This window comes from Camelina sativa, chromosome 9 (assembly GCF_030686135.1).
Source record: "Camelina sativa cultivar CO46 ecotype springtype chromosome 9, ASM3068613v1".
Taxonomy (NCBI): Eukaryota; Viridiplantae; Streptophyta; class Magnoliopsida; order Brassicales; family Brassicaceae; genus Camelina; species Camelina sativa.
This window is the reverse complement of record NC_141888.1, coordinates 40,947,870-40,971,892: the sequence shown is the minus strand read 5'-3', so window position 1 is coordinate 40,971,892 and position 24,023 is coordinate 40,947,870. Positions and strand designations below refer to the sequence as shown.

General features: G+C 36.3%; 6 protein-coding genes across 9 annotated transcripts; 3 read left to right on the top strand and 3 right to left on the bottom strand.

The window, feature by feature from the left end:
* Nucleotide 1: 1 nt before the first annotated feature.
* LOC104714304 (DNA damage-binding protein CMR1) lies at nt 2-2,724 on the bottom strand. The gene is made up of 4 exons (XM_010431617.3): nt 1,546-2,724; nt 1,019-1,425; nt 504-602; nt 2-359 (listed from the first exon to the last, which is right to left on the bottom strand). The coding sequence occupies exons 1-4, from the start codon at nt 2,506-2,508 to the stop codon at nt 143-145; spliced, it is 1,686 nt and encodes a 561-aa protein (XP_010429919.2). The 5' UTR covers nt 2,509-2,724; the 3' UTR covers nt 2-142.
* Nucleotides 2,725-2,734: 10 nt separating this feature from the next.
* Nucleotides 2,735-4,292, top strand: LOC104714303 (uncharacterized protein At2g39795, mitochondrial). Its single transcript, XM_010431615.3, has 3 exons — nt 2,735-3,186; nt 3,477-3,799; nt 3,898-4,292. Exons 1-3 carry the CDS (start codon nt 2,941-2,943, stop codon nt 4,058-4,060), a joined length of 732 nt encoding a protein of 243 aa, XP_010429917.1. The 5' UTR covers nt 2,735-2,940; the 3' UTR covers nt 4,061-4,292.
* A 3,289-nt stretch (nt 4,293-7,581) lies between these two features.
* LOC104714302 (zinc finger protein 1) lies at nt 7,582-8,541 on the bottom strand. The gene has a single exon (XM_010431614.2). The coding sequence runs from the start codon at nt 8,447-8,449 to the stop codon at nt 7,751-7,753; it is 699 nt and encodes a 232-aa protein (XP_010429916.2). The 5' UTR covers nt 8,450-8,541; the 3' UTR covers nt 7,582-7,750.
* A 2,081-nt stretch (nt 8,542-10,622) lies between these two features.
* Nucleotides 10,623-15,884, top strand: LOC104714300 (putative DNA (cytosine-5)-methyltransferase CMT1). 2 transcript variants are annotated; one of them, XM_010431612.3, is made up of 20 exons: nt 10,623-10,998; nt 11,134-11,230; nt 11,679-11,786; nt 11,885-12,007; nt 12,096-12,195; nt 12,560-12,723; nt 12,801-12,866; nt 12,948-13,208; nt 13,320-13,378; nt 13,457-13,523; nt 13,686-14,015; nt 14,107-14,175; nt 14,256-14,342; nt 14,433-14,523; nt 14,594-14,706; nt 14,802-14,903; nt 14,997-15,040; nt 15,147-15,216; nt 15,295-15,398; nt 15,478-15,884. In XM_010431612.3, the coding sequence occupies exons 1-20, from the start codon at nt 10,829-10,831 to the stop codon at nt 15,641-15,643; spliced, it is 2,391 nt and encodes a 796-aa protein (XP_010429914.2). In that variant the 5' UTR covers nt 10,623-10,828; the 3' UTR covers nt 15,644-15,884. The 2 variants fall into 2 exon arrangements, with proteins under 2 accessions (XP_010429914.2, XP_010429915.2); XM_010431613.3 differs by having other exon boundaries at nt 10,629-10,998; nt 12,563-12,723.
* Nucleotides 15,885-18,413: 2,529 nt separating this feature from the next.
* Nucleotides 18,414-20,352, top strand: LOC104714298 (large ribosomal subunit protein uL30z). Of its 2 annotated transcripts, none has more exons than XM_010431608.3 (6): nt 18,414-18,578; nt 18,705-18,946; nt 19,383-19,483; nt 19,592-19,729; nt 19,831-19,933; nt 20,013-20,352. In XM_010431608.3, exons 2-6 carry the CDS (start codon nt 18,725-18,727, stop codon nt 20,229-20,231), a joined length of 783 nt encoding a protein of 260 aa, XP_010429910.2. In that variant the 5' UTR covers nt 18,414-18,578; nt 18,705-18,724; the 3' UTR covers nt 20,232-20,352. The 2 variants fall into 2 exon arrangements, with proteins under 2 accessions (XP_010429910.2, XP_010429911.2); XM_010431609.3 differs by having other exon boundaries at nt 18,436-18,578; nt 18,708-18,946.
* Nucleotides 20,304-22,164, bottom strand: LOC104714299 (aquaporin NIP6-1). Of its 2 annotated transcripts, none has more exons than XM_010431611.3 (5): nt 21,626-22,164; nt 21,300-21,524; nt 20,867-21,061; nt 20,726-20,787; nt 20,304-20,653 (listed from the first exon to the last, which is right to left on the bottom strand). In XM_010431611.3, exons 1-5 carry the CDS (start codon nt 21,866-21,868, stop codon nt 20,473-20,475), a joined length of 906 nt encoding a protein of 301 aa, XP_010429913.1. In that variant the 5' UTR covers nt 21,869-22,164; the 3' UTR covers nt 20,304-20,472. The 2 variants fall into 2 exon arrangements, with proteins under 2 accessions (XP_010429913.1, XP_010429912.1); XM_010431610.3 differs by having other exon boundaries at nt 20,304-20,631; nt 21,626-22,146.
* Between the last annotated feature and the right edge of the window lie 1,859 nt (nt 22,165-24,023).

The following is a 24,023-nucleotide window of genomic DNA, read 5'->3' as shown; positions in this document are numbered from 1 at the left end:
CTTTAGGATTAGAAGAATTTAAATTAACGCTACAGTCAACATAATAAACTCAAGTCTACTAGTCTTTATGCATTTCTGTAAGAGAACCAACCAAAAAAACAACACAAACATGTCATGCTGATTGAAAATGGTCAAAAGTGTGCTACAACTTTGCTGTCCAAACATAGACTTGTCCTCCACCTGTGGCTCCTGCAAGCGTCCCAACATTACGAGGATGACAATGGATTCTGCACGGTATAGCTTTCATCAGAGGGTTTTGCAGTTCCATCACTGTTCGCTTTAGTTTTGGATTTATCACATCAATCTTCCTTGACAAATTGCCGACATAGATGTGTGAATCATCCCACCCCCACACTCCCCTGCAATCAAAGTCATTACCAGCTTCAAAAAATTTGATAGAGACTAGAAAACCAATGCCTACTTCTTTTCATTTCTCATATAAAAAATGGAAAAAGAGTATTGGGAACAGAGAGCCTCTTGTGGTACAAGATGCTGGAACATACTTGAATTTGGAGATCCACCTGCTGGTATTATTATTGTGATATATCATGGAAGTATTCTCAAAATTGATGCCGCTTAGAATACCAATGTTGTCGTCAAGGCTACAAGGAAAACAAAACAAGAGTTTAGCAAACCCCAGAGATGTACGTCGAAATAGAATAGCCATAAGCATTTCACATAGTACGCATGCTAGTGACCTACATTATACATCAGTTTCACTCTACTTCACTCTTGTCTACATTACTAAAAGTTTAAGAGACGTATTAAATTTTCCTGTGTCAAAACTCAAAACCATCAAGGCACCAGGTTTTCTTGTATAAGAAAAGTGATTCCCACAGACTTTATGAACCTCAACAAAACTAGAACATATATTACTTAATCTCTCCACAGTGATGTTTCAAACAAAAGCAAACATCATTTGATGTGAGATCTTAAATCAACGAGATTATCAGTAAACAGATACTTGTAGTTATTAATGAATTATATTGAACAGGCTGAGGAAAAAATGACAAGATACCTTGTAGTTGCAAGTGAAAGGCCAGAAGGTGAGAAATAAGCAGAGTGCACAGCCCTAGAATGATTTAAAGTAGTCAATGTTTTCGGTTTTTGGGATCCCATGCTTCTCAAGTCCCAGAGGCAAGCAGTTCCATCTGAGGAGCTTGTAGCCATGCTATGGGGATTTTGCGGGTTGAAGTCTACAGAGTTAATCCTGTGTTCATGTAACTCCCAATGGAAAACTGATTTTCCTGCTCGGAGGTCCCATATATTGAACATTCCATGATCCTCACCAAAGTATAAGCTTTGCTCATCATTTGGTCTCTGCGAGAGTGAATATATAGGTTCGTCCGTGGAATAAACCAGATCAAAAACCGACTTCTCGACATCCATCAACCGGATGAGACCATTATAGCAGCTGGTAATAACCTGTCATGAATGCACCAACGAACTAATGACTAAATGCAGAGATAACTTTTCTCCAATCAAAGTTTCAAACACAAAAACTAAATAGTAAAAGACAAATGTCGTCCTTAAATTGAAACTTACCCTTGATAAAGAGTTTTGCTGAAACACAATAGATGAAACCGGTGCTGAGTGAGGGGTGAATAGATATATCCCATCACCATCTTCCTCGCTCTCACCATCCAAATTCCAAAAACCAACATTCCCAAGTTTGTCACCAGCAGCGATCATCTTAACATTCTCGCAAGGTAAGAACTCGACAGAAAAAATCCTCCCAGGCACAACACGGGCTACATTACGCGGTTCTAAACTCAACAAATCATGATCAAACTCAATCTTCTCAGACTTAACAGGAAAACCAAATTCATCCTTAACACAATCACTGAAGAAGGAATCATCATTAGGCTCTTCCTTTTTAACAGAAACTTTAGAAGCACGAGAACTACTCCTAGTCCTCACCATAGAAGAGGACTCGTTCTCATCCTTAACACAATCACTGAAGAAGGAATCATCATCTGGCTCTTCCTTTTTAACAGAATCTTTAGAAACACGAGAACTACTCCTAGTCCTAGTCCTCACCGTAGAAGAAGAAGACTCCTTCTCATCCTTAACAGATCCAATTTCTCCCTTAACCAAATTGCCTTTACTACTACTGGCGGCGGCAATACCCAAAAGAGTATCAACCAAATGGGTATAAGAAGCATCACCTTCATAAGCGGAATCAAAGGGCAGAGGAGCCAATAAACGTGGCGATTGCTTACTAGAAGAAGACAGTGTGGTGTGTGTACGATAATCAGAGAAGCCATTGGGTAAGCCACCGGAATCAGGGTTCAATCCTCTGGTGCGTAGTGACTGTCGAACGACGACGGGTGTTTCAGGTTTGGGCTTCTTCTTATATGATTTACTAATAATATCGTCTCGAGAGCGTTTGGATGCGGTTGCGGCGGAGAGAAGAGAAGAAGCTTTGGCACGGACATTGAGAGCAGCCATCATCTCATCGTTCCGTCTTATGTTCTCCAATCTCTTCCGCTCGTACTCCGTCGCCATTGATGCTTCAAAGTATCAGACTTTTTTTCTCTTTTACACACACATTAAAAAAAAATAAGAGAGACTCTTCACAAAACTGTAAGACCTAGAAGACGACGACGACCCAAAAAAAACATCTGATAGGCGGTAGAAATAATCACAACTGCCGCCAAATTAATAAAATTAACTTACAAAATATTTTTATTTTTAATATATAGTTTTGATCAGATAAAAAACAAAAGATTTTAACCTGAAAAATTATATACATTATGTATTTACATAGTCTGAAAATAGAACGATTTTTTTATTGATCTCAATTTGAACGGTGTAGATTAGTTTAGACCCAAAAGAAAAAATTTGAACGCACGGTCAGCCGTACGATGGAACACCTTACATCTTAATGTGTTAAACCCTAAATCTTGGCTCCACGATTCATCTCTGTCTCAAGTGTCAATGGCTCCTCGTTTCGTCAGATGTCTACGAAGAACACTCTTTTCTAATTCGTCTCCTTCAATTTCTTACCGGAGCCCTAGAATTGGTTTGCCCACTAATCAAAATCCAATATTTTTGATCAGCCGCAAATGTCTGAGCTCGGGGAGTTACGTTTCGGAAATGCAGAGATCAGCTTTCGAGGGTAACATTTTGAGACTAATCCGTAATGAGATTGATTACGAACTCGATCACTCACCTCCTCTTCAGGTATTTCTATGATTGAATCCTTTTCTTTCTTGTTCTGGTTTTTGGTCAATACGTTAAAGCTAGATACTTTAAGCCTTCTTGGAATCTGATTTTGGATTAGTGTTATTTATCAATTGAACTTTTCTTGCTTTGGAATCATAGAAATGTTGATCTAACAAACTTAGCTTGATACAATTTGTATGCTATTAGATCAATAATGAAGAAAATGTTCACGTCTCTGAACTTTGGCTCCTCTATTTCTGCTGGCTACATTGGATAATTAGAGCTCTTTGCTTGTACAAAATTTGCAGCCTCCTATCAGTTTTGGACCATTCACTGTGGATGAACGGCCTGGAGAGCAGTGGATTAGCATGAAGAGGAAATTTGGGGAGAAAGAAGACATCAAGATTGAAGCAACCATGTTTGATAGATCAGTTCCGACTTCAAAATCTACTAGCACTGAACCTGAATACATTCTTCACATCACTTTCATTGTCAACATCTCTAAGGGTGGTACTGGTGAAGCTTTAGAGATCATGTGTTCTGCTTGGCCAGATACCATAGAGATATCCAAGCTCTGTATTCGTAAAGCCATCAAGAGTTCACCGTCTTCTTATGGTGGACCAGAGTTTGAGTACGGTGACTTGCTCCTTTTCTTGAATTTGAAAATTGAGATATAAGATTACTGTGAATAAATGTGAAGTTGTTTTCTTTGCCTATTGGTTATTACAGGGAATTGGATGATCAGCTTCAAGACGCTCTTTATCAATTTTTAGAGGAAAGAGGTATAAGCGAGGAGCTTGCTGTTTTCTTGCATCAGTATATGAAGAACAAAGGTAAAGGTGAGTACGTTAGATGGATGGAGAGCGTTAAATCTTATGTTGAGCAAAAATAGACATCAGCCTGCAGCAAGAGTGTTCGATTTTCCACTGTTTGGTTCCAAAGAATGCACTGGCCGTTGTGTATGTCACTATGACTCTCTTTGATTTGGATATGCTTCAATAAATTCATTTGCAAAAAAATTGTTTGTTTGGTTTTGAGCTTGCAGATTGTGTAAAAAGTACCCTAGATTGGTCACATCATTTCAGCAATACATGTCACATGTTTATGGTGTCTCATGTTTGCTATATGTGTCTGTCTTACCAGCAATGGAGATTGCAAGTGCCTTAGTCAAGTTTGTAAAAATGATGACTTCTCGGCTAATTTTTTCTCTCCCCCCCCCCCCCCCCCCCCCCATTAGGAACTTGCTATCTAACACTTTTGTCTGTATTGGTGACTTCCAAATAAATTCTAGTGTTCCTTAACAGAGGAGCAACTTTTTAATTTAAATTCCTTAGTGTGGGAACTGTGGATTTACAGTGTAAAACACCAGAAGTTAAAAGGGACAAGCCAGCTGAATCCACATAATTAATTAGTGAAGACTTTCTATTAAATCTCAGTTCTATGGATTAGACTTCAATATGGACTACTATGATTAGAAGTGTTAATTCCGGTTTTTGTTTTAAAAAAAAGATATTTAGAAAAAAATACAGTGAAGGTTGATTTTAATAGGTTTGTTACTGATTTTGTTTATCTATCTGAAGTAATAATATAAGTTTGGAGTATTTGTTCATTTGATTCTGTATTTTGGTCTATTTTGTCTCTGATGAAAAATAAAATGATGATAAATGGTCAATTAACATCTAATAGACTTCAATGTATGTAAAATAAAAACGTCATTATCTATATGAATTTTGGATCTTTGCCACTGTGAAATATGATTTTGGTATCTCCATAAAAATCTTAATCGATGTGACGCATTAGGATTATGTGGGGGATTAGTGAGGTAATTATGGTGATTGGTGCATAACAACATGATTCCCGCATCGTTAACATCTTGATTTGTGGAAAATATGGATTGTTAACTGCAATGATTAGCATTACATTAATTATTATAACTTTAATGTAAACATCAACTTGATACGGACCTACCCAAAGCAAATGTCACAGAATCTTTGGGTTATAATTCACTAAATCCTAAATAGTAATAATTAAAATCTTCACTAATAGAACCCTCTCAGGGTCTCACCCACATGGTCACATATCATTACAAAAACTATAAATCGTGAAGTGTGCACATGTAATAATTATAAATATAATCAATAGTGGATATGTTTTTCTGAGTTCTATTTCTATTCGAGTAAATTTAACAATATTAAAGTTGTCAAAGAAAAAAATATAGAGTTCTTTTTTTTTTTGTCATCTGGAATTTTATTGATAAACTTGGTTTACAAACCAAGGTGGATTACAACAGAAAAAAAACCAAATACCCAAACAAGGGAAACATATGCTGGCGGACTACATGAATGTCCCCAGAGACTAATAGCCACAAGAGGCAAGAGAGATTACAAACTAATGATAATACAAGGAAAATAAAAGGAACTAAGCTCTATAATGAACAAAGGCATGAGAGAATCCCACCAAGCTTCCTTAGAACCCTGTTTATGTCGAAAGAACTAGAAGACCGGAATACCACACACCGAGGACAACTAGAGAGCAAATCGACAAGGAAGAAAGCAGGAGACAAACACGACCAGAGACTCAAATACAACTACTAGCACACCTCACCAGCCGAATAGAGATAGCTAAAAACACTAGGGAGAAGGCAAAAACCTTAAAAACGACAGGAGACAAGCCACGCAAGATCAGTTATTCTTACACGCGGACACTCGTCGAACCAGCTTCAGCCACCTACAGACTTAAAACTGACGACGTCCTCGCAAGAGAAGAAATAGAGAACTAATCCACTGCTTTGACTAAAACCTAACTCTAAGACTTCCAAAAGGAAACTCGAAGAAAGGCTAGTAGGTGACTCAGCAACAAATTAACATCCAAATGGCTCACACCAAGAACGAACCTAGAGCAACAACTAATCTCAAACCAACAAGAGGACTCTAAGAAGAGGAAGAGAAAAATTCCGGATTCAAACCCCCAAGTATATCAACAACCGCAAATTAAGAGACTTAAAAGCTGACTTAACAAGGACAACCTAAAGCCACCAACAAAACAAACTGGGGATATACCAAACAAGCTTGACTTGATGAGAATGTAGCCAAAGGTAACCTAGACACTTTCTAAACAAAGAGACCCAACGCAGCACTACCAAGGACGGGAGAATACAAAGGTCAGATGTTACCGGAGAGAAGGCAAAACACATCTCGGCCGTAGTAGAAGCCGAACAAACCGTCTATCATCATCAACGACCAAGGCCAAGGAAAAACCAGATCTGAAAATTCATTCAACAGAAACATCGACGAGACAGGACAATCGCGGCTCACCATCACGGACCAAAAGGAGACGAACCTCGGTGAGCTCTCACCGATAACGGAGAGAACAAAACCTTGACGCCATTCCGAAACCTTCGAAACCAGATCCGCCGGAGGGGACTGAGAAAGGCTCAACAACAACTAGACATGAAGGAAGCAAACATAGGACGACCCTCTCACGACTCCGGCGAGAGGCGCCGGTGGCCGGAGAGGTCAGAAACGAGGAGGAAACCTTGGCGGCGGCTAGGGCGAACGAGTCTTCACGAGAGAGAAAAGGGGTCACACTTTTTCCTTGTGAGAGCCATTTATACTGAAAAAAAAAAATAAATAAATAATATAGAGTTTAGCAATGGTGAAAAATTAATGTGAAATAAGAAAAGCGACTTGACAAGATTAAATTAAAAAGGACCATCAAAATTTAACTTTAATAGTGTCACATGGCGAGGAAAACAACAACCTCTGACGAAGAACTCTTTCACTTGTTACTTTGTTAGATTAATGTCTATTTCTTTTAACTACATGTAGGACCTCACTTCGATAATCACATTCTATCCACTCTATATTATTTTTCCCCCTTAAGAAAAATTTAAATCTTGTTTATTTTGTCATTTTATACTGTATAATCATCCACTAGAGTAGTAGACTATAAATGATTTTTAAAACATACTATTTGTTAGGAGAAAAGGACTATACATGATTTACACAGAAAGAAATATCTTGATATTGATTGACTAAAGTCAGTTCACGCCTAATAAATCGGTGATAATCTAGTGCGCAATAATGCGTATAACGTAGGACATATTTTGCTTCTCTTAACGCCTATATCCCACAATAATTATGTACTTCCATCATTTTTGGATATATATATATATTCATCATATTATTTATTATGTGGAATTCATTTCACTTGAACTTAATGGCATTGTTTTCTGTGAATATATAATACTATCATGTTAAGAAATAAGAAGATACAAGTGACGTCCACATTGTGATTACAATAAGTACAGAAGTCTAAAAGCATACGTGGAAGACCTAACATTTTCTCCATAGTCCATTTTTATAGTTTTTAGTATTGTACTACATGGACTTAAAATAGACCTCAAAAATGGAATTGCACCAACAAGGTATTAATAAAACATATAATAAAGTACAACTTAATTAGTGAAACTCTAATACACCCTGCCGTCAATCATTATATCAAACAAAGACGAGAATAATAAAAAGAAAAAGTTATAATATAATGAAGACTAGAAAGAAGATGGACAATTAATTAAGAGCTCTCATAGCTTAAGAGTCAAGTCAATCTTCTTGAACTGATTATGATCTTCTTTAGTGCTCTTGAAATGTTCAATTCTTTCCAACTTAGCAGCAATCACGTTACGGTTATTATCGCCGGCGCCTTCAAGGTGAAATTTGTCCGGCAAAATCGTTCCGATGGTCGGTTTCTGGTGGATGCTCTGTTTAAAAACATGACTCAAACTCGTTGTTTGTCTTCCTAAGAAGGGTTTATGGATCGTTGAATGAGCTTGAATCCCTAAGGTTGACCTGTTATTCGCCGAGCCATGTAGTGGTAACGATGCCATGCTTGCGAATCTGCTGACTGAACCGTGGCCAAACGCAAACGCTGAAGAAGGCGAAGATGAGAGAGTCATCTTGTAGTACTGTCCACGTTTGGCTAAGGTGCGCTCGCGTTTATGAGCGTTTTGGTGGCCGCCTAGTGCTTGTGAGCTATAGAACTTTCTTTGACAATAATTGCACGAAAACACTCTCGGATCTGCCAAATGTTCTTGCTCCTGCTGCTGATGATGATGATGATGATGATGAGAAGTCGATGATGAGCTGGTTTTGAAAGAATCAATGAGATTGAGCTCTGATGAGTTCGTTCCACGTGACAAAAGGGTCAAACCCAACTCAAGATCTTGATGACCTTGTTTTTTCATTTTTAACATTTCTTGCTCTCCTTTGATTGACGAATCCATGTATATTCTGCGTATATAGCCTAGAGAGAATATATAAAGTGAATGAAAGTAAAAAAAAAAAAAAAAAAAACTGATATAGATGTGAACTGATGTGGTCGTGGGAAGTGAAGTGTGAGTTCTATATATGGAATTGGACGGACATGTGACCTTTTTCAAATTGAATGATGTTTAAAGAAAAAAGGACACTTTTGATGTGTGCAATCTGACCTAGAGCTACAGAGCCCACACATGTAACTGTATACTATAGTAGTGGACACTTGAAAAAAAGGAGAAAATTAATGTCGTAATTATATGAATTATTGATTTATCTGGGAACACATATAATGAGTGTTCATCATATCATGTTATACTATTGTAATGAATGCTATAAGTAGCTCTATCTTAATCAAATGAGTTTGTCTTTGTTGTCACCTTTTTTTTTGTTCTCTTCGTTATACTTATATATGATAATATCCTATTTCATTATACAAACGTTTTTTTGGGATTAGGAATATTAATACGTATACGTAGTTCCTTTATATATATAGGGTTTAGGTGAGACGTTTAATTCAGAACCCTATAAATGAAGAAGCTGTCTTTATTTGTTTAAGTGTTAGGTAAGTTAGCAACTTTTGGACAAGGATTATGAAGCCAATCAAATCTCCCCGACAATCCCTTTCGTTTCAAATTTTTTCACTTAATCCATATATATTCTCCCGTTTTCGGTTGAACGTCCAAAACTTAAAAACATACACATCCATCGATCTCACATAAGAATGTCATTAATCATTGTTTATGATTATAAATTCATTCTTGTTAGCTTACAAAACCATACACCATTGATATAAGTCAACTAAACTGTTAAATCAGTTCCCTTTCTAGTTGTATATATATGTGGTCTCTATCCAAAATGAAAAAGCTGTAGTTATAGGAACATTTATGTTATGTTTTCTATGTTATAAAATAAACTAAAACAGATTTATGATTGTATACACACGTTAATATAGTGGCATGACCGTTTTGTTTAAAAGTAAAGTACAATCTTATTTGATACATGACTACAATTTCCAAATAGTATATACTTGATAAATGAAAATGCTACTTTTTTGACAAAAAAAAAAAGAAAAGAAAATGCTACTTTCTTGATCGTACGATATGATACGATTAACTTGTTAGTAATAACATCGCATAATTGCGATCTTACCGTAACACAACAGTTTATACAGTATACGATGTAGTCATACCATCAGTTCAATTTTTAATACATCCAACTGTGATTTTATCACCAACCTATATGATTCCTCAAAAGTTATTATTGTTTTCATTTTAAAAAAAAACAAATGAAAAAAAAAAGAAACACATCCAGCTTTAGTTTCAAAAGTACATTGTTTTTGCTTTCATCGTAGTGACTTATGAGGTGATGCATATTTGTTTTTATTTTGCTTTGTCTAATCAATTTCGACAATATATCTCCTCCTAGATTACCTTGTCGGTCCAACCTCCAGAGCAAAAATATATGGACCACCCCTCTAAATTCTTTAACAACAAAGAGAGGAAATAAGAAATGTTCATGAATAACAATAATATTATAGAACATCTAAAGCTACATACTTATTAGTAATTAATAAAAATAATCATCCAGTTGGTTTGATTAATCAAGTATTTGTTTACTAGTAATGTGATGCAAAAACACTTATGTTTAGAAAAATAAAGGATCATTATGCTTATAATAAATTTGTTTGGTTGTCTAATTAACTCGTACAATTAGGAGACACGAAGAGAATTGGAAACGTGGGATTGTTCCACAAAGATAGGGAACATAAACTCCCACTAAATTTATTTGCAATTACAAAATTATAAGTAAACAAAAAAAAAAACAAAAGACTTATTTAGTTGTTGGTTGCTTTGACTCGTTTATTAGTCACGATCGATCACGAGTATGTTCATCAACGTCGAACATGGCTACATACCACAACTCCTTCCACTATGGCCAGAAACGTGTTCCAGTGAAATCGCCCCATTTAAGGCCCTTGTTAATAGGCCCATTACGATCAGTAGTAGAATGAGGTCAAAAATCGAAATTACAAAAAACAACAGGGAGCTAAAAGTAAATACAAGTAGAGAGATTCTCCCGCTCTTGCAAAAATTTCCAAAATTCTCCCGCTATTATTATTTCCTAAATTCCTTTTTTTATAATTTCGAAAATTGATTTCAATTTCCTAAAATTTTTCATTAAATTTCTCTTCTTCCCCAAAAAAAAAAAAAGGAAAGATATTTTTTTTTCTCCACTACTACTACAGTACTAGAGATATAACCTCTTCGTCTTCAATTCTTCAGTTGTTCAATTTCTTCATCCTCGATTCTTCCCAAATCCTTGTTCCGAAACACACAAAAATCTAGATGGCTGTGAAAAGCAAAACGAAGAAACGGGATGAACCAGAGTCAGATCTGTGCTTTGCGGGGAAACCAATCTCTGTTGTGGAATCTATGATTAGATGGCCTCTTCGCTACCAAGTCAAGAAACCTAAGCTTGATGATACTACTCCCAATAAAACTGCCGCCTTAAACGGGTAAAATTCTAATTTAGGGTTTTTTTTTTTGTTTCCTGGGTCGAAATTTCGTGTTCTTGTTCTGTGATTTTGTTGCTTGTTGTACCCATCTGTGTTGATATCATGATGACGTTTTGTGGGTTGAATAAATTACAGTGCCAAAGAAGAAGAGATCAAACAAGCGAAACGTCACTACGAGCAAGCTTTGGTTGATGGCGTTCTCATCAATCTCAATGACGATGTCTACGTCACGGTACATACATATACCTTCCTTTATTTTTCTTTTGTTGAAATTTTGGTGCCGTGTATTGAGGTTTTGAGGTTTTGGTACAATCTCAATGACGATGTCTACGATGTTGTATTGGTCAATCTCTCTGTAGAATATTTTTTTAATTGTCAATCTCTCTCTGTTGAATTAGGTTCTTGAGATGCCTTGTTTTATCCATGCTTATTGTTTTTTGTTTTTCAATAAATCAAACCTATCTTTATAAACATCAATCTCTTTGATATTATGTTGGATACATCATACATGATATGCGTTGGATTAGGTTCTTGAGATGCCTTGTTTTTTCCATGCTTATTGTCCTTTGTTTTTCAATAAATCAAAACTTATCTTTATAAACATCAATCTCTGTGATATTATGTTGGATACATGATATGCGTTGAATTTTTCAACTGATACTTATGTAATTATGAGCCAGGCTGATCCAGGGAAAGCAAATTTTATTGCAAAAGTTATTGAACTCTTTGAAGCTGCTGATGGGGAGCCATACTTTCGAGCTCGGTGGTTCTACAGACCAGATGATACTGTGAGTTGATTTTTTGCGTTTTTGAGTTTACTTTGATTCTTTAATACATTATGTCTATTGCTCCTACTGATTAATGTTTCTCATTTGTTTTGTTTTAGGTGATCGAAAGATTTAAGCAACTTGTGGAAGAAAAGAGAGTGTTTTTATCAAATGTGGAAGACGACAATCATTTGAGTTGCATTCACTCAAAAATCAATATTGCCAAAGTCCCATTACCGAAGGTATTACTACTCTGATTTCAATTGCACATTGTGTGAAAAACGTTTGATGATATCTGGTTTCTAAATTGATTTACACTTTTTACTACAGATTGATTCACGAGCTTCAGAAAGAATAATTCCTCCATGTGATTTTTTTTATGATATGAAATACGAGCTTCCACATCTGACTTTTGCAAAGGCAGATGACGGTAAATAAATTTCTCTTCTGTTTTGCTGTGTGTCCTAGATATATTACTTTACATGAGCACTATCTTATCTGAGCTGGTTGTTAAGTGCAAATGACTTTACTTGAACATTGGAAACTTTATTCCTTCTGGTTACGGTTTTAATTGGCTTCCTTGTAACTGTTATGTATATGTTTATTAGTTTCTCTAGCACTTTCCTAGACTTATTACTGTTTTTACATGAGAACTATCTTATCTTAGTTGGTCATTTTTTAAAATTCTTAACACAAGCTCTGGTTTTTGCAACTTTATCAATCATATCCTTAATAAATTTCTTCATTGTATTTCAAAAATAGCTGATGATTTCTACCTTGCCAAAAATTCCCAGCAGATAGCGCTTCATCCTCAACCATTTCAAGCGATTCTGACTCCAATTGCATAGTGAATCCTCACAGTGATGAAAAATTCTTACTGGATCTTTACAGTGGCTGTGGAGCAATGTCCACTGGTTTTTGCATGGGGGCCTCCATATCAGGAGTAAAACTGACTACGGTAAATCTTGTTATTTATACCAACTAACCACATTTATATTTTGCTGTATTTGAGCAAGATTCTCTCTGATTTTGCAGAAATGGGCTGTGGATCTAAATCGTTCTGCTTGTGATAGTCTTAGACTTAATCATCCTGAGACAGAGGTAAGTCTGCATTGGTGATTTAATGATTTTTTGTAAATATAATTGCCACTCATTAATTAATTCATTGTGAACCTTGAGCAGGTGAGAAATGAAGCTGCAGAAGACTTTCTAGTTCTTCTCAAAGAATGGAAAAAGCTTTGTGAGAAGTTTTCCCTCATTTCCAGCACTGAACCAACGGAATCAATTTCTGAGTTGGAAGATGAAGAAGGTGACGAAGATGATGACATAGATGAGACAAGTATTGATACTGAACTCTCACCTGGAGAGTTTGAAGTACAAGAGTTCAGGGACATCGCTTTCGGAGATCCTAATGACAAAGGGGAAAAGTCACTTCATCTTAAGGTATTGTTTCATGAACTATATATCAGAATTATCAATTAGCTACAAACAAATTTCGTCGTTTGTAAAGATGTAACTCAAACATTGATTTTCTTATTATTTCATTACTTTCAGGTGAGGTGGAAAGGCTATGGTCCTGATGACGATACATGGGAGCCTTATGCTGGCTTAGGGTAACTTTTCCAAATTATCCTCTGATACAACTTTTGTATTGATTTATTGATATTGAGATGATTCATTTTTTCCTCCAGAAATTGCAAGGATAAACTAAAAGAGTTTGTGACAAATGGCTTTAAGTCTAATCTGTTACCCTTACCTGTAAGTCTTTTGTTTCCTTTGCATAGTATGTTTAGCTATTTATGATAGTTTTTCACCCTGCATACTACATAAGTGATGAATTGTGCAAAGCATAGTATTATCTTGTTGACAAAGTATCGTCTTTTATGATAGTTTTTATTTTTGTTTGTTACTTTTGTTCAGGGCACCGCTTACTCGGTCTGCGGTGGCCCCCCCTGTCAAGGGATCAGTGGTTATAACCGTTTTAGAAACAAACAAGCACCGCTTGAAGATACGAAAAACCAGCAAATTTTGGTGTTTTTGGACATCATTGACTTCCTCAAACCAAAGTACGTGCTTATGGAAAATGTTGTAGACCTTCTCAAGTTTTCGAACGGATATTTGGCACGTCATGCTGTTGCTACCTTTGTTGCGATGAACTATCAAACAAGGTTGGGCATGATGGTAGCGGGATCTTATGGTGTCGCTCAACTTAGAAACCGAGTTTTTCTATGGGCTGCGCAACCAACAGAGGTAAATAACTAAATATATATATGTTACCTATTAGTTATTTTTCTTGAGAGGATATGTTCTTTATGACTCTCTCTTAATGTGTGTTTAACAGAAACTGCCTCCATACCCTCTGCCCACTCATGAGGTTCTGAAAATGTTCCACACCTCTGTAGAATTTGAGGCAAGTGTGGATTTTTTTACTTTAAAAGTTAAATACTCTTATCATTGGGCTGCCTTCTTATTCATTTGTTGTAAATGCAGGATATTCAAGTTGGCCGTATCCAAAAGGAGATTCTCAAATTAGAAGATGCTCTTACACTGGCTGATGCTATTAGTGATCTACCACCGGTGTGTGTCTAAACTTTTAAACTGCCATTGTTGATTAAGGTACATCATATCTTATATAATTCATTGATCAGTACTCTCTTGATGCCGCAGGTGACAAATTATGAAAAAAATGATGTAAGGAATTATAATGTTGCTGGTCCTAAGACAGATTTCCAAAAATATATTGCGTTGAAAAGATCTGGTGAGCTTTTTGAACTCGACAGTTTTGGTATTACCACTTGGTCAAATATTAACGTATGTTCTTGTTTCAGAGACACTACTACCCGTAATTGGTGGAGATTCGTCGCACATGTTATTCGATCACCAGCCATTAAAGCTGAGCACTAACGACTTGGAAAGAATCTCGTATATACCAAAAAAGAAGGTGTGGAAATGTTGAAGTGTTATATTTTGAAGGTGTCTGCTTCAAGCATTCAATGTTTGATAATTTCTTTGTTCATTGTATTCTTATTGCTACAGGGGGCTAATTTCCGGGATATGCCTGGTGTTTTAGTTCATAATAACAAAGTGCAAATTGACGATTCGGTGAAGCGAGCAAAGTTGAAATCTGGAGATAATGTGGTAATAATCTAACTCACTTAAAACCTTGTCACTCTGTTCTACTTTTTTTTTGTTTGCAGCTTTATCTTTTTGACATGGTTGTGGTGTTGACAGGTCCCTACTTATGCAATTAAATACGTAAAAGGAACATCAAAAAAGTGACTTTCTCTTAACTAATATGCTTCTTCTTTGGAACCTCTTTCCATAACCTGAGAGTGTTGAATTCACTAAATAAAGTTAACAAATCTGTTATCTGAATGTCAGGCCGTTTGGTCGCTTGTGGTGGGATGAAATTGTTAACACAGTAGTGACAAGAGCTGAACCTCACAACCAGGTAAGCTCTTTTGCTTTCATTTCCCACTTTGCTTTCTCTGGTGAGTGTTTCTTTCTGAATAAAAACTGATTTATGCAGTGTGTAATCCATCCGAAGCAAGACCGTGTGTTGTCTGTTCGTGAGAACGCCAGACTACAAGGGTTCCCTGATTGTTACAAGCTGTGTGGCACAATTAAGGAAAAGTAAGTCCGTGGTCCTTGCTGCCTTCACTAGAGATCCAAATGTGAAAAAACTTGTTTATGAATCTGAAACTTTGTGCAGGTACATCCAGGTTGGAAATGCGGTGGCTGTTCCTGTAGGGGTTGCGTTAGGATATGCATTTGGCATGGCGAGTCAAGGACTGACCGATGATAATGAGCCTGTAATGAAGCTTCCCTTCAAGTATCCTGAATGCATGCAGGCAAAGGCAGAGGATCAATCTGATTGACAATCTCTCCATCCAAAAAGCCTCAATGATGAAATTATCTCTTATCTTTAAGAGTCGTACTCCAGTTATCTAGACTTGTCTTAGTGTTCTTCTATTAATTTGGTTTTGAGCTAAAATGCTCAAACATTTGCTTTAATTGTTAGCTCTGATCGCTTTCGTTCTTGTTAGTTTATTATTTGATCTTTTGGAAACACAACATTTCAATTTATTTATCGATCTTTGATCTCTAGATTCAAGACAACTATTTTCTTGTTTACCAATTCACAGTATTAAATTGCTCTTCTTCGGTTTTAGAATATTATCCGGTTTACATTTTGATTTGAGATGATTCGACTGATAAAACATGATTGATGACTTTTTAATTGATTGAGAAAAATGTAAAAAAAAGCATTAACTTTCAAATTTGAGATTGTTTAAATCACCTAACATGTCATTTAAATACAAAGTTTTTGTTGACTAACCCATTTTGGGTGAACTGGAATAAGAATAGTAGTGTGATGTAGCTATGACTTTTTAAGTCTTTCCATTTTGATGTGGCTAATACAGTAACATTGAATCAAATTCAAATGCAGTATAGAAACTTGTGATGCGTTCTGCAGAATACATTCAAGAACAAAGGGGCATCATCGATTGTGATTAAAGCAGATGGATTGCAAAAGGAGGAGCCACTCTGTTGCCATGAAACTAGAGGAGGCTTTTGATGTTGATGACGGTCAGAGGTTCTGCAGGAAGCCAGGTGGTCGTGGAAGAGTTTCTTGATGGGGAGAAGCGGCCTTTTTGCACTTGTGGATGGAGAAAACGACATTACTTAAGAATCACAAGGGGGTTGGAGATGAGATACCGGTCCTAACACGGGTGGGAATGGGAATGTATTCTCCTGCACCGGTCTTTACCTAGGGATTTTCAAGCAGAGCTTACCTTGGCATCAACCTCGTTCTGACATTCATCCATGAGAGCCACCACGTTCAACATTTCATTGTAACTTTATTACATTGACAGCACGAGATGCTAGTTGTCCAAAATACCTTAGCTTTCTATATGCATGAGCGAGATTGACCACATTTGGTTCTCAGGTTTCAGATAATACAGATGGTATATGGGTCAATGTTTTCTCAAACCACCGGACAGCTTTACCATACCTGAAATGTAGTTGATGTTGTTGACTCAATTTACTGGATTATAGTGTAGCTTTGTCATTAATACCATTTGGAAATTTCGGAAATAAGCAGACTGTAAAGAGAAGAGGAACGCACTCTTTCATATGATACGCAAAAACTCCGACTTCATTATAAACAAGTAGATCCGAAGGGTATATGGCCTTTGCTTGCATGAAAATCTGGACAAGGACAAGGGATCAACGTAAAGGCAAATTTTATCACAAAGATAAGTCATAAGTCATATAATTTATAGCCATGCCCATCACACAGCATTTAATAACTTGTTACCTGGTCTGCACCCGTAAAACATATAATTGGTTTCCAAAATCAGACTGAGACCTGCAAAGAAAAAACAAAGCAGAGTTATGTTACGAACAAACACCGAAAGTAAGTAAAATGTAGGCTATGTAGCTGTATCATGACCAACAAAAAAAAGGGAGCCAACAAATCTTACGGTACGATGTAAACGCTTAACTGTTTCTTGTTGTTCTATTTTCTTATTGATTTAAAAAATGAAGAAAAAAAAAAGAAGATGGTTTAAGTGTGTGTGATGTTTATTGTTTAACACTGTGAGAGCAATGATAAACTCTCATCATATTTTAAGAATCGTAATTGAATGGGCTGTTTATCTAACCTTATGAAAAATACAAAAGAAAATGTGTGGAGGGTTTTTTTTTTTTTTTGTCAAAATGTGTGGAGGGTTTAATAATAAAATTCCAATGGTGTGTGGTGTTAGGTTAGAAAGTAAAATAAGAACTAATAATAAAAAAAAATGAGCGGAGGTTTATACCTCCGTTGTTTGTTTGAAAACCCATTTGAAGGGCGAATCAAAAAAACTGAATCGGAGAAATATGTTACCGTTCCCAGGATGATTATGCAATTCTCACTGGATCTTAGAATTGCAACTGTGCTCATAGATTTGGAAAATTGTAGATTTCCTAGAGCACCTGATGGTACGTTGTATAACGTTCGCGATTTCTTCCCACGAATCAGAGAGTTTTTACGTGACCATACCTTTCATGGTCGCTATCTCGATGTCCGTATGATATATGAATTGATCAGCAATTTTTTTTTTTAATATGACAAATTTTTGCTTTTTAAAATACATATACAAAAGTCAATTACAAATATCAGAATTGTTAAATAAATTCACCTCAAATTATATAATTCATATATCGAGTTCTAATAATAATAAAAGGGGATATTTTGTACAAGATGATGCATGTAAATTCGCTTGTTACAAAACAATTTCGAATGGTTATAATGTTGTTCAATTCTAAAATTTGTTGGTTTTCATGTGTTTTATTTAATTAAGTTTGACTTATTTTTGCTTTTTGGTTAATGGCTTACCTTGTTTGACGTATCATATTACTATTATCTAATATGACCAAAATTGATATTGAAACCATTGGCTGAAGGTTGCTTGTGAGTCAAGCCCATGCTGTTGTTCTTCTCTCGAGACATTTCGATTTGATGATACCTATGCTTATTTTGGATTAACTAAAATACTTATGCTTATTTAGTATGTCAAAAAAAAAAAAAAAAAACAAGTAAGATAAAAAAATAGTAAGGCCTTACATAAGCCCACATATATTGGGCTTTTTTATAAGTCTGACCCAGACTCTATAATTAGGTCTGGTGGCAAAGTTGTTAATAACACAAAAGAGATTTTAGTTCATAAACCCTAAAAGATTCTCAAATCGTGTGTGTTCTCTCGGCCATTGCTACCAGCTTCGACTTCATTCTTAGCCGCCGTTCAAATTGCTTCGCCGCCACCGGTAATTTTGTTTTTCCTTTCCTAGTTTAGTCTCTGTTTGTTGTTTAGGAATCGATTTTACGGATTTTGTTATCACTTTTTTTTTTTTCGCAAAATACAATCTGACATGTGTAGATTTGTCTTGTAGAAGCCAAAAGAGTAGAGAAAATGGTTGAAGAAGAAGCTAAGGGAGTAGAGATAATGGCCGGAGAAGAAGCTAAGGGTTTGGATTACATACCGGAGATTATACTGAAGAAGAGGAAGACCAGAGATGAGCTTGCCTTTATCAGGAAGAAGCAACTTGAGTTGGGCAATTTCGGCAAGAAGAAGCACAAGAAAGTCTCTGATATCAAACGTCCTGAAGATTTTGTCCTTGAGTTCAGGGCTAAGGTACTTACTCTCTCTCTTCCTTTCCCAGATTTGCCCATTGATTTCAATAAACATTTGCTTTTCAGTCATTGTCCATTGACTTTACTGCCTCAAGCTCTGATCTTTTTACTTCTAGACTTGTCTTCTACTACACCTTAGATCATGGTTTGTCTCTGAATTATATTAAAAGTTTTACTCTTTTAGGTTTTGGTTTCAACTCACTTGGCATTTGACTACGGTCTCTCTGCATAGGAAAGGTCTTTCATTGCTTTATGTAGAGTTGAAGTTGCATGAAATTAGTTTTTTCTTCACAATCTCTTAGACTATATATAACTAAGTCTCTTCTACTGATAAGATCCGTGGTGTATAAGGTTGTGCTGAGGAATTGATGTTAATATACTGCATTGTTCTTTGTAATTTGACAGTTTTCTTTTTTTGTTGTTTATTTTTCCTCAAGGAAATAGATCTTATCAGGATGAAGCAAAGGGTCAAGAGGCCAAAGTCAACTCCTCCACCAGTTAAATCTAATCTGGTTTTCATCATACGTATACAAGGAGGGTAAGTTCTATTCTTCAATTAGCTTTATCTTCTTCCCCTTTGAATCTAGTCTTTCTCTCTCTGCCAGTTTTCTTATCCTTTTTTTTTGTTTTTTTATTTGGTGCTTAGCAAGAGTGATATGCACCCAAAGACCAAGAGGATTCTTAACAATCTACAACTGAGGAGCACCTTTACTGGTGTATTTGCCAGAGCCACTGACAGTTTGTTCCAAAAGCTTCTCAAAGTGCAGCCTTATGTCACTTATGGGTAAGTAAAGAGACGTCCTCTTTCGATTTTTCCTTGTTGCTCGAATTCGTTTTTGTTTCTCGATTCTCTTATGACCTGACCGTTGTTTACGATTCTTGAAGATACCCCAATGATAAGAGCGTCAAGGACCTCATATACAAAAAGGGATACACAATAATAGAGGGCAATCCTGTTCCTCTTACCGACAACAACATTATCGAACAGGTAAAATTTCCAACTGTTAAAAGTATAGTAGTAGAGCTTGTTCGAGATTATAATCATTCCGACTTGTGTTACCCCGTAGGCTCTAGGAGAACACAAAATCTTTGGGATAGAAGACCTTGTGAATGAGATAGCAAGGGTTGGTGATCATTTCAGAGAAGTGATGAGATTTTTGGGACCGTTGAAACTCAACAAGCCCACGGCTGGTGTTTTGAACAGGAAGAAGCAAGTATTCAGCGAAGGAGGTGATACTGGTAACCGCGAAGATAAGATCAATGATCTCATCAACAAATTGAATTAGATGCAGCAATCCGTTGTAATGGCTACCTATATTTTCCTTAAAAAGTTCTGTATGAGACTAAAACCCGACCACTTTGACGAAACGCTATTGCAATTTTGATTTAAAGGGACATTCGCAATTACATAACCATCGTTGACATCAGAGATTATATCATACATGTGATTCAAACAGAGTAACATAAGTGATTGTTTTTGCAAGTTTTGTCATTCATCTTCTGAAGCTCCTCCTCTCTTTGGGTCCTTCATCTTCCTCTGGCAACTTCACGATCGTGTATGTTCCTGCTCCGATCAACGCTCCAAGGATTGGTGCAGTAAGGTAAACCCAAATAGCTCTGTAGTTGTTTGCTGCAATGGCTGGACCTAGTGTTCTTACTGGATTCATCGAAGCAGAAGTTGCAGGTCTGTTGAACACAACATCTTGATCTGTAAAACGTATTATCTAATGTGTACGACAACTGAAATCAAGATATAGTTTGGTTTAGATCTTATATATACCCAGCTATGAGTATGTTAAGCATGACCGTTGCTCCAACCGCAATTCCCGCCAACTCTCCCACCTGTAAATTTGTCATTAGTTTTCAGACACGACCAAATTTTCAAAATTCCTTCTTTATAGTTAATTGTTCTGTAATTTACAGCTCTGGTGTCGGTTGCTACGGCTGTGACCACGAACATGAGGTTGAAGCTGATAATGAACTCCAAAGCGAAGGCTTGGCTGAGACCCACCGTCGGCACCGTTACACCACCGCTCATGGTCGGTTCAAACACTGCTTTCAGTGCAAATGCCGCACAGATGGAGGCCAATACCTGAGCTCCGATATACACTGGCACCTATTTTTGTAACATAGTTAGTTTTAATTAGATATACACCAACAAAAATTTATATTATTAGAGATCGCTTTATACGATCAGATTTTATATACTTTTTTTTATCAAACCATGTTAGAATTTAATTCATAATAAACTGTGTCATGATGCATGTGCATGTCTATAAATTTCATGTGGTTCTACCAGTAACATCCAAAAGTGCGTAACTGTGTTAAATCAATTAAAATGAAAAAGTACTGACGTGTTTCCAGTTGAAGTGTTTGAGAGCAGCAAAGGCAATGGTGACAGCCGGATTGAGATGCGCCCCAGAGATGTGACCAGTCGATAATATAACGATCATGACAGCCAAACCAGCTGTGGCTGCGCAACCAATAAGCGTCACAGCCCCATCTGTCTTCTGATTCACGATCGCCGTCGCTGTTCCGGCGAATATCAGGATCAGCGTCCCAACAAACTCTGCACCCAACTTCACACACACAAATTTGTATCGGTCAATGCTCAGTGAATGATCGGTAACATGAGTGTAAAGTAACTGTAATGAGAAACAGAGAAAGTGTATGTATGTACCTTGCGGTAGAGAGAGACGTTAGGGGGAGGAAGGGAGCAAGAGACCGGAGGGAGTCTTCCATCTTCAAGAGCCCATTCATTGTCAACACTGAAACACTTGCAGCTTTTGAGAAGTGACTTTGGTGTGTATCTACCATTATGCCCATTCCTCTTCCCTTCGAATCCTCCAAAGAGCGGCGCTCCTGGAGTCCCCGGGGTTGTAGCCGGCGTTGAGGGCATTGATGGGATTTCCTCATGATCCATATCGAGGGTAGAGAGAGAGAAAGATGAGATCTTAATTTGGGGATATATGTTTTTGTTCTGATGATTGTTTTATGTGATATATAATTAAGGGATGTGTAGGGTATATATAGGGGAAGACATGAGAGTTGACTTATGAGTGAAGGATCCAAAATAGGTGATTGATTTTTTATTTTTGGTTGGACGAGTGAGGAGTGAGTGGGTTTGGTAATCCTTAGTTTTAATGCATGTGTCATAAGGAAGACTCTTTACATAACATGAAATGTTGCTATCTTTTGGAGAATGGGTTCGTGTATCGTATCTTTTATATTTCTACTTAGATGATACGTATATCGTGTACTAAAAGAAGCTTTTGGCATGGAGCAATAATTGTGGAGCTCTTTCCCTATCGACATACATTATTTTTCCTAATTTGTTCTTCTCCATGAGAGAACTATTGGGTTTGCGTGGTTGTAAGTTGTTTAGCAAAGAGAATGATGATAAAAGCGATGGTTCTTGACCTTTCCTTATCACATACTGTGACTCACAGTCGACTCTCTTTTTTTGTGCACTCTTTTTGTCTTAATACATTATACATGCAAACAAACAAAAAACGGTAAGAAGAACATAGTTTAACCGAAAGAAAATAGTAAGCTTTTAGGATCACTCCTGAGTTATCAAAAAAAAAAAATGATTTGTTTTACATTTTTGAAGTATAACCCTTGCATGCAGAGCCGGCACTCAACTTTCTAGGGCTACAAGCCAAAAAAAAAAAAATTTAATTGCAGCTCATAAGGTTCGAACCTGTGAAATGGAGACAACATTAATACAACTAATCCACTGGCCTAAGGAAAACTTTTTTTTTTTTTTTTTTTTTGTAAAACACGGCCGAATTTTTGTAAAAAACAGCCAAACTTTTCTATTTATTATGAACGGCCGCAAGCCAATGCTTGGCTTGCTTGGTCTCTTGACCGACTCTGCTTGCATGTATATTATTATTAACATCGATTATTTTGTTCGAAACAGCGCAGATGGTTGTGTAATTTGGAAGTATAAAGTATGATTTTGCTTTTCGCGTTGGAACAGGTTCATGCTTTAAGCCTTTCAAAAACGTTCGAAGTGAGGCTTAATAAATAACCTCTATATAAACTTTTGTTTTTTTACTAATAAAAGATGCGTGTGGAAAACAAGATCAAACATGTCAAATAAAAGATATGTATATTTTGAGATGTATACTGATATAATTAGAATCAATTTACAATTCATCATATGACTCTTATTTAAGTATGCTCTTAAAGTTATTCGTTTTCTAATTTCAAAGAGAACCTTTGATGACCCGTTCACAACTCTTAAGAATCTAATGACCTTAAAAATATACTAATTTCTCGCTTTGTCCTCGCCATCGTATGATGTGTCTCCGATTTATTTATAATAATTTCTCTTTAGAAAAAGACTTGGTATAACCTTTGTTAAGTATACATACCCTTTATAACTTATGCTTAAGTATACGAACATACCCTTTTGCTAAGTTTTATAGAATAAGGAAATGAGTGGTCTCGATGTCGACTAAACTTATTATTTGTACAGTGTATGTAGAGGTCCTATGATCTATATATCCGCAGAATATATACCTCTTATCCTAAGACTAAGATAGCCATTTAAATTTCGTCCATTCCCTTGAAGTTATTTCACGTTATGTCACAGAATATAGTCATATACATATGGGAAAATAAAACAACAAATCATGAGAACATATGAATGTGTGTGGTGTGGGAGTGGAGGAGCAAATCATGACCATTTAAAAGATGTGAAGCGACTGTACTGTTTGTTCTAAAGCCCAACGTCACATCGCAGGGTATTTACAGAAATAATTAATAAAACTATGCGATTTCTTCTATTTGGATGAATTTTACTTAACCATTCACTTGTAAAAACAAATTAGGAATAGATATTTTTTTTTTAAGTATAAAATAGATTTACAATGTTGGAAAAAGTTGAAATAAAAAAGTTACGAAAAAGAAATGATAGTATGATTTTGAAGGGGATGTATCAAAGAGTAGTAAAAGTGAAGGGAGTGTAAATAGAAATGTAGTAGGGTCGAATAAAAATATGTCAAAAGTCCGGTCCAAATTATTTTGTCCCTCACTAATCGTGGCTACCATGAATTGGTCAACTTTAT